Source organism: Pagrus major, chromosome 15 (assembly GCF_040436345.1).
Source record: "Pagrus major chromosome 15, Pma_NU_1.0".
In the NCBI taxonomy this organism is placed as follows: Eukaryota; Metazoa; Chordata; class Actinopteri; order Spariformes; family Sparidae; genus Pagrus; species Pagrus major.
In genome coordinates, this window is record NC_133229.1 from 9,296,923 (window position 1) to 9,310,936 (window position 14,014).

General features: G+C 39.5%; 2 protein-coding genes across 4 annotated transcripts; one reads left to right on the top strand and one right to left on the bottom strand.

Annotated features, from left to right (window-relative positions):
* Positions 1-1,685: 1,685 nt before the first annotated feature.
* Positions 1,686-4,438, top strand: bag2 (BCL2 associated athanogene 2). Its single transcript, XM_073482028.1, has 3 exons — positions 1,686-1,954; positions 2,255-2,364; positions 3,508-4,438. The coding sequence occupies exons 1-3, from the start codon at positions 1,833-1,835 to the stop codon at positions 3,897-3,899; spliced, it is 624 nt and encodes a 207-aa protein (XP_073338129.1). The 5' UTR covers positions 1,686-1,832; the 3' UTR covers positions 3,900-4,438.
* A 1,153-nt stretch (positions 4,439-5,591) lies between these two features.
* Positions 5,592-13,369, bottom strand: rab23 (RAB23, member RAS oncogene family). 3 transcript variants are annotated; one of them, XM_073482024.1, is made up of 7 exons: positions 12,829-13,369; positions 9,383-9,616; positions 8,827-8,912; positions 8,403-8,559; positions 8,236-8,318; positions 8,044-8,136; positions 5,592-7,971 (listed from the first exon to the last, which is right to left on the bottom strand). In XM_073482024.1, exons 2-7 carry the CDS (start codon positions 9,535-9,537, stop codon positions 7,838-7,840), a joined length of 708 nt encoding a protein of 235 aa, XP_073338125.1. In that variant the 5' UTR covers positions 9,538-9,616; positions 12,829-13,369; the 3' UTR covers positions 5,592-7,837. The 3 variants fall into 3 exon arrangements, with proteins under 3 accessions (XP_073338125.1, XP_073338128.1, XP_073338127.1); XM_073482027.1 differs by having other exon boundaries at positions 7,745-7,971; positions 9,383-9,576; positions 13,207-13,265; XM_073482026.1 differs by having other exon boundaries at positions 7,745-7,971; positions 9,383-9,576; positions 12,829-12,912.
* Positions 13,370-14,014: the final 645 nt, after the last annotated feature.

Below are 14,014 nucleotides of genomic sequence, written 5' to 3' on the forward strand. Positions count from 1 at the left end.
ACTTCGTTGCTTTTTTGTTCACACCCTCTTAGTCACTCGTCCATTGCATAATCTGTTTGCAAAGTTCAGTTATAGGTCAATCAGATAATGAATTAAACTTTCCAGTATAGTAAAATAGTTTGAGGTTGTAGCCCTGGTAGTAAACAGTGAGTGCACATACATGCAGTCATCGTGCAAGTTAATTGTGATTGGACTCTCCTGGTTGTAGAATTTATCAGCTACCATCTAACTGCAGTTTCAGAGGTGACGTTGCCTGTTTGAATGTGGACAGGCTTGTGTCACCCACCGGTGATGAAACCTCATCTGATTCACATTTACGGAACATTTAGCATGACCTGAAAACATGACGGAGAAACAGTATCTGGGCAATTTATTTAACATGCATCAAATATAGAATCAGTATAATATTCCTATATATAATATAATATTCTTTTTTTCTTCATTTCAGTCTATATGATGTTGCTCTCATGCCGGGTGCCTTTGTCCTGACATCACTTTTTGCTCTTTCTTCTTATTTGCCAGTTACTGTATGTTAAAAATTAACCAGTTCAAATGAAAAGCAGCCGTCTAAAGTCCACTTTCCATTAGAGTTCACAAAAATTGTAACAATGAGTACTGCAATAGACCTACTTTTATGAAGACTCACTCACGGATATTTGTTAAATGTGGAAATTAAAAGTGTTATTGTTAACATTCTGCTGCTAAATGTGGCATTCCATCAAATCAAATTAGTTTTATTTATATAGCCCAAAATCACAATCACATTGCCTCAGTGGGCTTTACAAACTGTACAGTGAACAACATACACTGTCCTTAGACCCTCAAGTCCAGTGAGGAAAAACTTGCAATATTGAAAATGAAAAGATGGAAGAAACCTCAGGAAGAGCCCCAGAGGAGGGATCCCTCTCCCAGGACGGACAGTCATGCAATAGATGTTGCACTAACAGAACAGAACAACAAAATCACAATTTACAAATTGCATTGACAGATGTGTGAAGTGTTGATCCAGGAGGACGACTGAGCAGGCCGAGGCATCACCAAGTGGTGCCCGGGCCACATGACCTCCATCCCATCTCCCCCATCCGTTGAATCCACTTTTCAGGCAGTTTGTAGCACTAACTAACATTGCTAACGCTAGCTAACGTTAATGTTGCTAACGTGAGCTAGCGTTAACATTGTAAATGTGAGCTAACTTTAACATTGCTAATGCGAGCTAATGTTGCTAACACTAGTTAGCTGTCGTTAACATCTCTAATGCTAGGTAAGGTTAACATCGCTTACGCTATCTAGCTAATTGGAGGCAGTACGGCGTACTGTAGAACTTTTTATGTTTTTTTCTCCACAAACTGACAAACACAGACACACTGACACCAACAACATTATTGGCTAACAAACCTTGTTAGAAGCTAAAAGCAACCATTTTCACACAAGAGATAAACAAAATAATGTGATCATTTAATTCACAATCACAACTCTGATTTTAAGGGAAAGAGATTCTAAAAAATGATTGTCTGCATAAAAACGTCATCCCAAGTTATGTTAAAAGCATATCTGAAAATGTACTTCTGTGGACCCCCTCAGCTCCTCAGGGACCTCTCGGGGGTCCGCGGACCAGAGGTTGCGACCCACCGTTCTGGTCTCCTCGGGAAACTTCTGCGAGGAGCGCGTGAAGGAAGTCTCAGCCCATGTTAGGAAATGTTCTCCCAGGGGCGCTGCTGCAGCCACAGACCAGTCAGCCGGACAGCTCGGGGTGGCGATCGCACACGGGAGGAAGGATTTCCCTAAGATCACAGTAATAATAATAATAACACGAGGAAGAAACATCCACCGTCATGGCTCAGACGAAGATACAGGCGAAAATGACCGACGCTCAGTGCGCCAAGTTCAGCCGGACCCTCTCCATGGCAGATCGGTCCGGACGACTTCTGGAAACTTTGGATGAGCTGGAAATGAGGTACAGTGAAGTGCCAGGCCTCAGCATGTGCGTGATCGTTAACATACGCACACCTTATATACTATATAATATAGTATATTAGTATGATACTAATGTAATCCTAACGGGATGAGGGAGAAAATGGTGGTTGCAGCTGGTTATGTGATTAATATAAGTTTTGTGAGTTTGGTTCTTTCACTGTATCAGTACAATACTGTAACGTGGGCTTGGATTTTTTTTTTAGCCCTATCCCTCTTTATCAGCAGTTCTCTGTGGTTGTGGATGAATGTGTGCTCATGTATTGTTGTCTCTGCCTGTCAGGGTGGAGGCTTTGCGCGAAGCAGCATCGGCCATGGAGCAGGAAAGGGAGTGTATCCTGGAAATGATTCAGTCCATACAGAACGGACAAGAAATGCGTAACATCTGTGCTGGTGAGACTTTAAGGGAGTAAACAGACATTATAGAGTCTGATCCACCTTGTTGTTTCCGACTGTATAGTGCTCAGTGGTGTGTGTTTGTGTATCTGCTCTGATTTCTCTGTAACATTGTGATCCAGTGAGGTTATCTTTTGGGTGCTGGCTTGTGTCATTCAAGAACCTCATGGGAAAGGAGGCAACATGATAGTTTTTGCACTCCACCCAAGGAAACATAAAAGTTTGCGTCATAGTTTGTTTCCCCCTGTTCATCTCTAGTTCATATTATAGGATTACATGCAAATCATGATACAGAATGTGTTGATTACCTGAATCACAGTGTCCTCATTTCCCAAATTATGTATGTCCACCTTGCAATAGCCTAACTATACAGTACTGTACGTACAGGGGTTTGGAAATGTAATCTAGTACAATCCAATGTAGTAATCCTGCTCTACATACCACCATTTTCAGCTTTTATAATGTATTATGAATCCATTATGTGGAGGCTGTCGTTTGCTTCCTATTGTAGGGCATTTGTGTTATTATTGTCACCTGCTGGACAAAATAACAGTTTATTAAGGTCTTGCTTTTTCAGATCACAAAAGAACAATATAAAGTAATCTAACTCCTGAGCACCGCAAACAAAGATCACAGAGTTGAATCTTTGAGTCTCATTTCCAGCTCAGTTAAGAAACCGACACTTTGGGTTGGCAAAAGTGTTATTTAATTTTATATATCAGCTATCTTTCTCCAGAATCACCAAGAAACATCGCAAACACAACAAAATACTAAGAAAATAAGAAAATACAGGAAGTGGGAAAGATGTCTGCAGATACAGACGCTGCCACGCAAGTGCTGGATTATCTTTGCTGGAGTTTATCCTTTTTTGTTGTTGTTGTTTGTTTTCAAAAATCCTGCATGCCTTTTAAAAAATGAACTTTGTAAATTTCCTAAGTGTAGTAGATTTGCAGGGCCATCCTGTTGGATTACACTGCATAAAATCTGGCCTGGATCCACCCTGCAGTAATACAATCACATTCACCTGAGCTGCTTGTCTCTGGGTGCTGGGAGGACAAACAGGGAGGATGAAGGAAGCTGAATCTTGAGCTGTAAAGATGCAGCATTGATTTCCTTCTTGGTCTTTTTTTTGTTTCCTAGGTGAGAGAGAAGAGTTAGATCTCACTGCAAACCGTCTGATGGGCCGTACGCTGTCAGTGGAGATCTCTGTTGGCACCATCAGAAACCCCCAGCAGGAGGATGCGCTGAACAAGGCCACCGCCATAATTGACGAAATGGTGAAGAAGTTACTGGATGACATGGAGTGCGGCCGCCAGCGGCTCCTGGCCCTGCACGCGGCCTGTGTGACCGAGGCCCCGCCGTGCCCCATCGACCAGAAGTTTCAGGCCATCGTGATCAGCTGCGCTCTGGAGGACCAGAAGAAGATCAAGCGGAGGCTGGAGACTCTGCTGAGGAACGTTGAAAACGCTGACAAGAACATCAAGATTATGGATCACCAGAAACTGGAGCAACCCAAAGCCAATGGCTGTTAATGAGACTGGTCATCGAAACATAAAAACGTGTCTTTAATACCACTAACCTCACCGAGAACCGTCGTAATCCTGTACTAACTCTGAGAATGATGTAGCAGCAAACGAGTCCTTATGGGTGAAATTACAGTGAGCCTGAACCTGAGGGCCAATAATACAGTAAAGCTACAAACACCATCACTCTCTGTGATTGGTGATTTCTTGGCATAATCAAGTTTTATCTTTAAATGATTGTCATTTACACTGCATGATGTGTTTACCCAGTACACAATGTGTGTTCACATGTGCACTTAAATAAGACAGAAAATCATACGATGGCATGCTCGACAAAGAATCCTACATTGAAGTATCTTTTTAGTTTCCTTGTCTCACCTTTTAAATCGGCACTTGGGAAGGATGTTAGATGTGCACACACTACCTCCATGTGTGAAGGCAACACAAATCACATTAAGCTGTGGATTTTACTTCATATTTGCACAAAGCTGTTTTTATGTCAGATTATGTGTCAAAACGTGAATAAAAAGCACATTGTTTTTGTCAAAGGTGACGTGATGCTGTAATACATGGGAATACAACAGCACATCAGTGCTTATATTCATCACAGAGCTGTCATATGAATCTGTTCATAGGGTCCCTCGTCTATGTGAGGTGCAAGAGCCAAAATGAACATTGGTAACACCATCATTAATAAATCATCATTAGTTAATAATTACTTATAACCCATTTATTAGGCAATTGTTTGTTGTAAAGTTGCAACTGATATTTATAAAACTTTGTAAATGGTGAATTAACACTGTATTTCATCTATAGACAGTTGCAACTGATCTTCACAAACCTTTACAATTGCTTAATAAATGGTTTCAGAAGAATTTCATTGTTAACAGTGAAATAACTATTAACTAAAGTTTAATTAACTATAAATTTACCATGTATTAATGATGGCTGTCATGAAATGTTAAAATGAAGCAGGTATCTATGTATCCTGTTTGCACTAAAGATATAGACGATAGTTTACTGTATGAAGCTCGACACAATTATATACTATAGCCAGTTAGCTTTACCACCTACCAAACCCTGTAAGTAGGGTACATATTTAGTAAAAATGTAGTTATAAACAATGTTCTACTACATGAAAAATGTTATGCTCTAGAAACGTGACATTTCCATTAACGGGAAATTTGCAACAACTACAAAAACGGACCTAAAAACAAAAATGCTGTACTTGTAGCGCAGTATAGTTAAGTAATTGATTTCCCCCTAGTTGTTATCTGTAAATGAAAAATATCTATTTCAATGAACTGACAGTTTGGTTATTTATTTTGTTATTCCACATAATTAAATAAGACAGCAGCTAAGTCAACTCGTGATGGAGAAGAAAAGCTAAACTGCTAAAAAGACATTAAATGAAAGCATTGCAACCTTTATCTGTTTGACAGTTTGCTAAACTTTATGCCCTTTTTCTCAACTCTAAACACTCTTAACATCTTTGTACGTTTGACCATTAAGTCTTTACTTGAGTAACACTGCTTTCCAGCCAACACGTTCTTCCTCAGTGGATGGAGTTTGAGCAAACTCTCATCTGCTGAGTAAGAATGTGATAAGGGATTGAAACATCTGGGAAATGGTTGAAAGTGAACCTGAAGACTTCAATCTTGGTTACTTATATATTTTAGTTTGAAATTACACACAGGATGCTGAAGAAAAAAGTAGAGTTTTATTCATGTCAGATTACCATCAACTCCCCCCCAGACATAAAATCAGGTGTTGCCCACCTGAAGTTGTGATACACTTTTAACTGTTACAACTAAAATCCAACAATGAGTGTTGTTTCTGTCCGACTGAAAGCATACATGTGTTGGTCTGTCTATCTAAATATGTGAAATTGATTTATGAAGTGTGAAAAAGAAGAGTAATAGTAAGACATAAAGATTATTACAACACCTGAGTGACAGCACATAAGTACGGTTAGTTTAGTTTTAAATTATTTTGGATTATATGCCATCTTAATGGTAAAGTGCTCTCAATCCATTCAGTCAAAAAGCAAGAAAGGCAAAGTAAACACAATGTTAACAATAAGAGAAAGCTTGAGAAATAATTATTTACAGATTCACTGTGCAGGCAAATTTTAAACAAACAGCAAGAGTAGGGATTAAAATGCTTACCGGTGGAGCATGTAAACATGGACAAGGCAGTGTGGCATGGTCGGACATTCACTGATGTGGATAAAATGCTTGCATGCACAGTTACACCACACTTCCTTTTTTTTTTCTTTTCAAACAGCACTGTTTACATACAAATGAGAACGTTTGAAACGTGACATGGTCTTTGTACCAGTGGTGTAACTGGAACATATTTTAAAGCACCTGATGGGATTTTCACAACAAACTATAACGTGAAAACATGAATGAATTCAGTCCCATCGGAACATCTCGAGAATAAAGTTCATTTGAATCTTCTGACAGACATCTGAGAACTTTCTAAAAAGACAAAACGTACATGCACATCTATTCCAAGATGATGTAGAATTGTATTTATAAGGAAGTGATGATCATTTCAGACAGGGGACTCTATAACTTTTCCACATATTTCTTTGTGCTTGGTAAACCGCTGTCTTTCATATAATAAGTTCTGAAAGAAAAAAAAAGACTAGGCAGTAATATAAAGTTCACAGGTAGTTGTAGTTTGGGGGATCTTTTTTGGAGTACCCTCATGTAGTGAGAAGAAACTGAATTCTCTTCCATATTCAGGCACACACAAGCAAAATATCTGGTCTTGGTGATCAGGTTTTGTACCTTCAGAGAGAAATAATTTGTACCACAGGGACAAACACCACTTAGCAGTGAGCTATCAGTCTTCCAGAAACTTTCTGGCCCCACTCCTTCTTCTTTTTTCTGCATCAAAAAGCAGCAGAATCATATTTACAAAATAGAAATTGATACTACAGAAGCCAAATCGATAACATAAAAAACAAAATTGTACCATGTTTTAGTGTTTTCAAATGTTAGAAATATAGTGAAGTCTTCACTCTGAGGCTGATCAGTTACTCAAGGCTGTACCAAAGTTAAAGTAAAGCACAGTTAAATGTAAACAACTGCAATCAAAAACATAACATAGTGCTATAACTCATTGTGACTTGAGGTACTATGACTCAAAGAGCAAAGGACCATTATTCAACTTCTAACATTTGTGAGAGTCTTACGATTTGGTTAACAGAGCTGTGAATAAGTGGAGTATAAGCAGAAATTACTGTTATTGATTATTGGTTATCCATATATTTGGTTATACATAGGAGCACATTCTACTAATTCCATGTTACATCAATATCACTGCAGCATTAGTATTTAACTACAGCTCAGAAAGAGCTAATTTGGCACTATGTCAACGCTTCAGTGAAAATATCACCCAACACTGCTGTGATTCGTACAAAAATACTTCTGCGCAGAGAAATAACTCTGGATTCGATAGTGTATTCGTCCCGATAAACAGTATAGTTTGAACCATATTCTGTTGACAGCTATAAAAATATGGTACAAAATAATCTGTGTATCTTCTACGATACATGCAAACATATTGCACAGTTGAAACGCCAAAATCAGGACGGTAAAAACTATCTTTTGTTTCTTGGGGTGTAATTACATTTATGACAACAAACATGCAGTGTAGCTGCAGCTGTTGCTGTTACTTAAGGCAACCACAAGGGGGAACCAAGCATGTGCAGGTATTGTGTGCAGATCATTGCTGGAGGCTGAACTAAAGGAAATTCAACCATCAATGTGCAGAAACAACTCAGGATTCAGATTAAACATCAGGTTATTAATGCAGTGTAGAGTAGTATGTCCCAGTCTGAGTGGGCTTTGGTCTCTAAATGTGATTACAGAATACAACGATGACCAATGTAGTGTCAGAAACAATAGTCAGTCACTAAAATGAAATGGTTTTGTCTAAAGTAGGCTGCAGCTTCCGAAGGGATTTTTACTCTTCTTGGTCCTCTGTTTGTTTGGTCGCAGAGTGATGATTTCTCTGCCGTTGCTGGAGTTCTGGTTGCAGACATTACTACTCGTGGTATTAAAAACACCTGTGGAAAAACAATTTATGAGTAATGTAAAACACTTAAACTTGCAACATGATGTACAGTAAGGTTCCTTACCTATTTTATTGCTTGTTGTATGGACCACCTCTGTCTCCTCTGCTGTTTGCTGTTTGAGTCGCTGAAGATACTTCTCAGCTAAGTACTTAAAAACTAAAAAGAGAAAACCAGGACAAGTGTTGAGACGGGAACTTCCAGAATCAGATTGATTCACGTGCATTAAACCAGCTGTCCACATTATCAGTAACCCACCTTCGTTCACATTCAGATCCTCTTTTACTGAAGCTCGATAAAATCTCAGCTTCAGCCTTTTAGCCAAGGCTTCTGCCTCCTCGCTGCAAAGAGAATACAAAATGTGACAACAGTACAATTTGTCTTTAACATTCAATTACTTTGGCATAAAATAAAGTATTACAAACTTTTTTATAACAGTCTCCTCCAGCAGGTCGATCTTGTTCTGCACTAGGACTGTGGGAATATCTCCGACCTCTGCCTCCACCTTCTCCCTCCAGCTGTCGATAGCCTGATACGACTCCCTGTCTGTGGTGGAGAAGACTAGCACACATGCTTGGGCACCTGGAATGCAAGACAGCACACCAACTGGTCGTGTTTTCAAGCTGTTTATACTTTTAGAAATCAGATACATAACTGACATTGTAAAAACATTGACTAAACTTTCAAAAGAACCCTGCTGATGAGTCACAGTGCACATGCTCTCGTTGAATACTGCGCTGCCTGTCAACCATAAAATGTGTGACAAATAAAAACGTAACCTCAGCGGTCAGGGAGGTCAGTGACCCAAAGCAGCAGTGGTATATTTGTCACAGTGGCGGGGGGTCTTACCGCGGTAGTAGGCCTTGGTAATAGCGTCAAACTCCTCCTGCCCCGCGGTGTCCCACAGCATTAGTCGGACCTCCTCGTCATTCACGCTAAAACAATGAGCATGTAATGAGGGACAAATATGTATTAACTTCTCTGCAGTGAGCATAACAACATCCTACCAAGCTCATCACTCTAGTTTTTCAGTTGTATTTATGAACGTCTACCAAAATTTGTAAGACCTGTACTCTAACTTTTTATTATTTTATTTTTCATATTAAAAAATTCCAGCAATTCACAATATACTTAAGTATCATTATTTGATGTTTTCCTGGTCACTGTCATTGACATAATGATACAACCTTCATCAATATCCACAGATAATGCACCTTATGGGATCTTCATTACTGTTGACTAAGAAATTCTTTATTGGTGACGTTGCAGTTGTCGCTTGTCAACTTTTTTGAGAAACTCTAGTCACACAAACGACTAAACTATAGTACCTTGGAGCCCAGCAGTAGCTTTAAATATAAGCTATAATTGATATAGCAATGAGAACTTGCGTTAAACAACTGCTTACAGTATCTGCCTCTCCAGAAAGTCCACTCCGATGGTCTTTTTGTAGTCCTTGGTGAAGATGCCCTTGCAGTAACGTTGGATCATACTGGACTTGCCGACGGCTCCGTTGCCGACCACGACCACCTTGATGGCCACTTCCATGTCCTCCTCCAACATGGTGGCGACGTCTGGCTGGTTCTCTCAGTTCCACTCTGCCTGGGTAGTTTCAATGATGTGACACGGACACATATACAAGCTGAAAGTGTGAAATAAATAAAACATGAGTGTGTGACACATGTTTAGATACTATAAGTAAACACATTCAGCAACGTGAGTGCAACTCAAATATTCTCCAGTGATTTCACACATCTGAAGCCCTCAGATCAGTGACAGTTATCTGCGAAGTAGCTTAGCAAATATCCTCAACTTCACGTTGGTTACTATATAATGGTCAGTAGTTACATAGTTTATTTGCTGTACTAATGCTGTTCATGTTTGATTTAGAATCAACTTTCTGCCCTCTGTTGGTGATAAAATAATTAATACTTCTTTTGTTACAGTACAGACACAGAAAACTTTGTCTCTACCCAGTAACTGTGGCTACAATTAACTCCAAGCTCCCTTTCTTCAGTAAATTAACAATAAACAAACTATCTTCTTGCTTCTCGAAGCTTTAGCCTTTTTTAGAAACCAACCTGAAACAACTTGAGAACACCTTTCATTAGTCTTTTTCTATAGGTCAACAATAATGACCAAATCTCATATTAACGGAGACTAAAGCATTTGTTTGGCTGACAATCAAAAGTCAAAAAGAAGAAATTAAACATGTTTTATAGCTTGTCAAATTTGAATTGTCATTTCTTTCAGCACTAACGTTTACCTCAAGAATGTATTTGGGAGGGGAGTGCTTTACAGTGCATACACAATGACTGGAACTGTCCTTTAAATGATTGCGTGTGGTCACATTGAACCCACTGTTGTAAATTTTACCATGAACTTGTTCGGAGCAACTGTGTAATGTGTTTATTCTTCCATTAGCATGGAGAGCAGCAGACTCCACATAGCAACTGGCAACTCTTCCACAGTTTTATGTGTGTGGCTGCTGAGTGCGACGCTAAACAACATATTGTGGGAAAGCTGTTCCCAGTGGACACTGACAACCTACTGTGTGACTGCTGTCCAAAAGCCAGTCTGGATTTTAGTCACGATTTGTGCTGCGGAACCAGATATTATTCATCAACTGTAATTGAGCCGCATGACGCAGCAGTTTTTATAACATGGAGGCAAAAAACATGTCTTAAAATAAACAGCCTGCTCTTTGTCTGAACACTCTTTTAATGTGATGTTTTACATTGGTTAACAGGAATTATGTACTTTGACCTCTGCGATCTGAACATTTTGCTCTGGTACTATTACAGCTTTGTGTAAATACGTGCTGACTATTTTCTATATATATTTATTTTAGATAACTGCTTAATTCTATTTTGCAAAAGACATAAATGTAAAGTAGCCTTTGAATGCCCATTTTATTTTGACTAATGCTCTTCTTCTTAAGTAACTACTTGATTCTATTCTATCATATTACTACTTTTATCTTGTATTCTGCACTACGCAGCTCAGTTTTCCTGCTGCTAGCAGTATCTATCAAAACAAATAAAACGACATTTGCCGAGTGTTGTGTGCGGAGGGCTCGGCGGAGTGGGAGAGGTGGCATATCCACTGCAGCTCCTCAGAGACGGCCAGCTCTGGATGAGAGAGTCTGGTGCAGAGCCAGACCTTCTGGAGGAATAAACACCCAGAGTCACATATGATTCTGCTCTGAATCAGAGTCGTTTACTGACAGGAGAGCTCAGCGATTACCTTTTGACTTTTAGGATTAAAATGTGGATTTATCTTCGCTCCTATTTATCAACCTGACTGCAGCAGTGACCCACAGACATCCAATGTTGGGTGATTATGTTCTGTAATACTGACTGCCAACTGGAGCTGGAGGGGAAATGTGCTTTACTTCATTGACATGTTACAGAGAGGAGAAGGAAAAATAACAAAGAGTCTCTAGTGAGTGCTGAGTTTAGTGATTGACCCGAGTACAAACATAGATACAGTCACCCTCTGTGTCATTGCTTGCTAGCTCACGGCTCATGTACAGTGAAGTATTCTGGCTGTTGAGGGGAATACACGCTTCACTGAGTAACGCAAATAAACACAAACGATCCCGCAGTCAAAGTCGCTTCGCTGGTGGTGAATAAACCATTAATCAACCACCATAGCTGGTGAAAATCTATCTGACGTGACTCAGGCACAAGTGTTGGCAGATGAGGTAATGTTTTAGTTTTATTCACATTACGTTTAGTCACATTCGCCAAATTCCTTCCTCACTCTCTGACTCTACCCAGGAAGTTATAGGGAAGCTATGAAATGCACCATTACCTTAAGGAAACTTGTGCATTTCTCTGGCTGTAAAAATTATTGGAAACATTCGGATGAATGTTTGTACAAAACTTTACTAAATATACAACAAAGGTCTAATCATTTTTAGACATTTTAATGCAGAAATCTTACATATTACATCTTTAAGGGAAGACTATAGACCCCCTCTTTTCTTCCAGCTTTGACTCATGAGCCACGTTACACATTAGCAGCCCTCGCATCTCTCATTGGAATCATCTCTAGAACGAAAATTGGGGATTATGAGGCTGGTTATGCACGCTCATGATACATATGTTGAAAGTCTGCTGACACACAATGAATCAAAATGTATTCAAATAATGTGCAGTTAACATTAACAACATTAACAAAAGTAGTGGACAATCAATTCGTATTGATCACCTATTGTCGATCACTGTAATCTTGTTTCATACCTTGAATTTTTCAACTCAAAATGTAGTAAAATATGAAGATGCCAGTGAATATACTCCAGAAATGGACAGTTTCAGTTGGACTCCTCATTACCATCAACTCCAAGTCATTTTCCATACAGGGACAGATATCTTCAATGAAATTTCACTATTGCCCCATACATACTATAACTTACATATTGTAAAGACATGGTAGCAGGGTATCCTACGCATTACAATGCTCATACAAGTGAACTTAGTATGTAATAGACAGTTCACCCCCCTTTCTAGACAGTGAGTCATCTTCAGACTCACAGTTATTCTGGCCAGGACTCAAAGCGAGCCAATATTTTAGGGTACAGTTAAAATCTTATACTGTAATACCATGAGATGTAACCACTCCTTTCTGTTGATGTTTACTGCTGCTGAATCCTAGGCAGCATTTCCAAAGTTTTCTGCTTTATTCCCTCAAATCAAAGTCCCTTGCCTTGGTCGAGATGTGACCTGTTGAACAGCTGTCTGGGGGGGTGTTCAGGTACCGAGCAGCAGCTGATACTGTCTGTTAAAGCTGACCGAAGGAAGGGCGAACCGCTAGAAAACTCAAAAATATTAGCGGGGGCGACTTTCTTACCTGTAAAATCGCGTTTCAGCTCATCCGGTGTCCACCAACATTAGATGAGCTAACCAGCCAGCTAGCCCACAATCACATATCTCCAGCCTCCCTCTGCTCTTCTCCGTGGCAAGAGGAGACGCTAGTGACTCCGCTGCTAAGGTTACTTAGCTAATGTTAGCCACTTTCCACAGAGAAAAGCACCTCCCGCTCCGCTAGTGAATGATACCCAGCTAATGACTGCTCAAGCCGAATGCTCTCCGCTTCAGTGCGACAGATAAAGTTTATTTAACGTCTACAACTGAGTAAAATGTGTGGCATTTACGGGATGAAAAAGCATTGCTATCTGTCTGTGAGCCTACGTTCCTGCTAACTACGTTGCGCATGAGAGTAGCTAACCTGGCTAGCTCGCCAATGTTTGTTGCTAGGCAGCAGATTCAAAGAGTGTACAAAGCAAGATAGTCATCTGTCTTCTTCACGATCTTCTTCGTCGTCTCTTCCTCTTCTTCGTCTCCTCTTTTTTTTCTTGTGCTCCTTGTTCTCCTTCTTCTTCTTGATGTTTTTAAATGTTGGCAAACGATGAAAAAGCGCATTACCGCCACCAACTGTCATAGAGTTTACATTTAGACCCAGCTCAACACAAGGCTAATAATAAAACTAGCATAGCCCTGTAAATCACATTTGTTCTTCCCAGATAGTTAAACAAAAATGGAGAACATTCATTTTCTGAACTATCTTTCAAAATATCACGTAGGAAAGTTTAAATGAAAGTTTAATTTGATGTCTCCGAGGATCTGACTCAGGCTTGAAATCTTTGACAATGAGCCGTCACATGTTCTTCACAAAGTCACATCTTTCTGCATTATGTTTTCCTATTTGCAATACTGGGCTGTTTAGCTCTGTGTGACCAAATCTTACAGTGAACATTTCACCATCTCCTCTTTACTGCTTCTTCTGCAGTTTTCAGTTCACAGACATTTCTTTGAATTCTATAAAACCATCACTCTGTCCTCTCTTCTTCCCACATTTCTGCCACTGAATCTGTGCTTGCTTGACCACAATTGTCATCCTTTTACTGAGTTAACTCTTTCATATCTTAGATTTTAGAATATTGGATTAATAGGATTATTCTATTACTTGATCATTTCTAATAACGATCTTGGATGCCACAGTATATTAAAGCTGATGTTCAACACAATGCATGGTG

Bases quoted from the DNA above. Each gene is read 5' to 3' on its own strand.
- bag2 (XM_073482028.1), top strand. From the start codon at position 1,833: ATGGCTCAGACGAAGATACAGGCGAAAATGACCGACGCTCAGTGCGCC. The intron at 1,955-2,254 runs GTACAGTGAAGT...TCTGCCTGTCAG, and splicing joins TTGGATGAGCTGGAAATGAG to GGTGGAGGCTTTGCGCGAAG. The intron at 2,365-3,507 runs GTGAGACTTTAA...TTTGTTTCCTAG, and splicing joins AATGCGTAACATCTGTGCTG to GTGAGAGAGAAGAGTTAGAT.
- rab23 (XM_073482024.1), bottom strand. From the start codon at position 9,537: ATGTTGGAGGAGGACATGGAAGTGGCCATCAAGGTGGTCGTGGTCGGC. The intron at 8,319-8,402 runs GTTTGTAATACT...TTCTCTTTGCAG, and splicing joins GAGGAGACTGTTATAAAAAA to CGAGGAGGCAGAAGCCTTGG. The intron at 8,137-8,235 runs GTGGGTTACTGA...TTCTCTTTTTAG, and splicing joins GGATCTGAATGTGAACGAAG to TTTTTAAGTACTTAGCTGAG.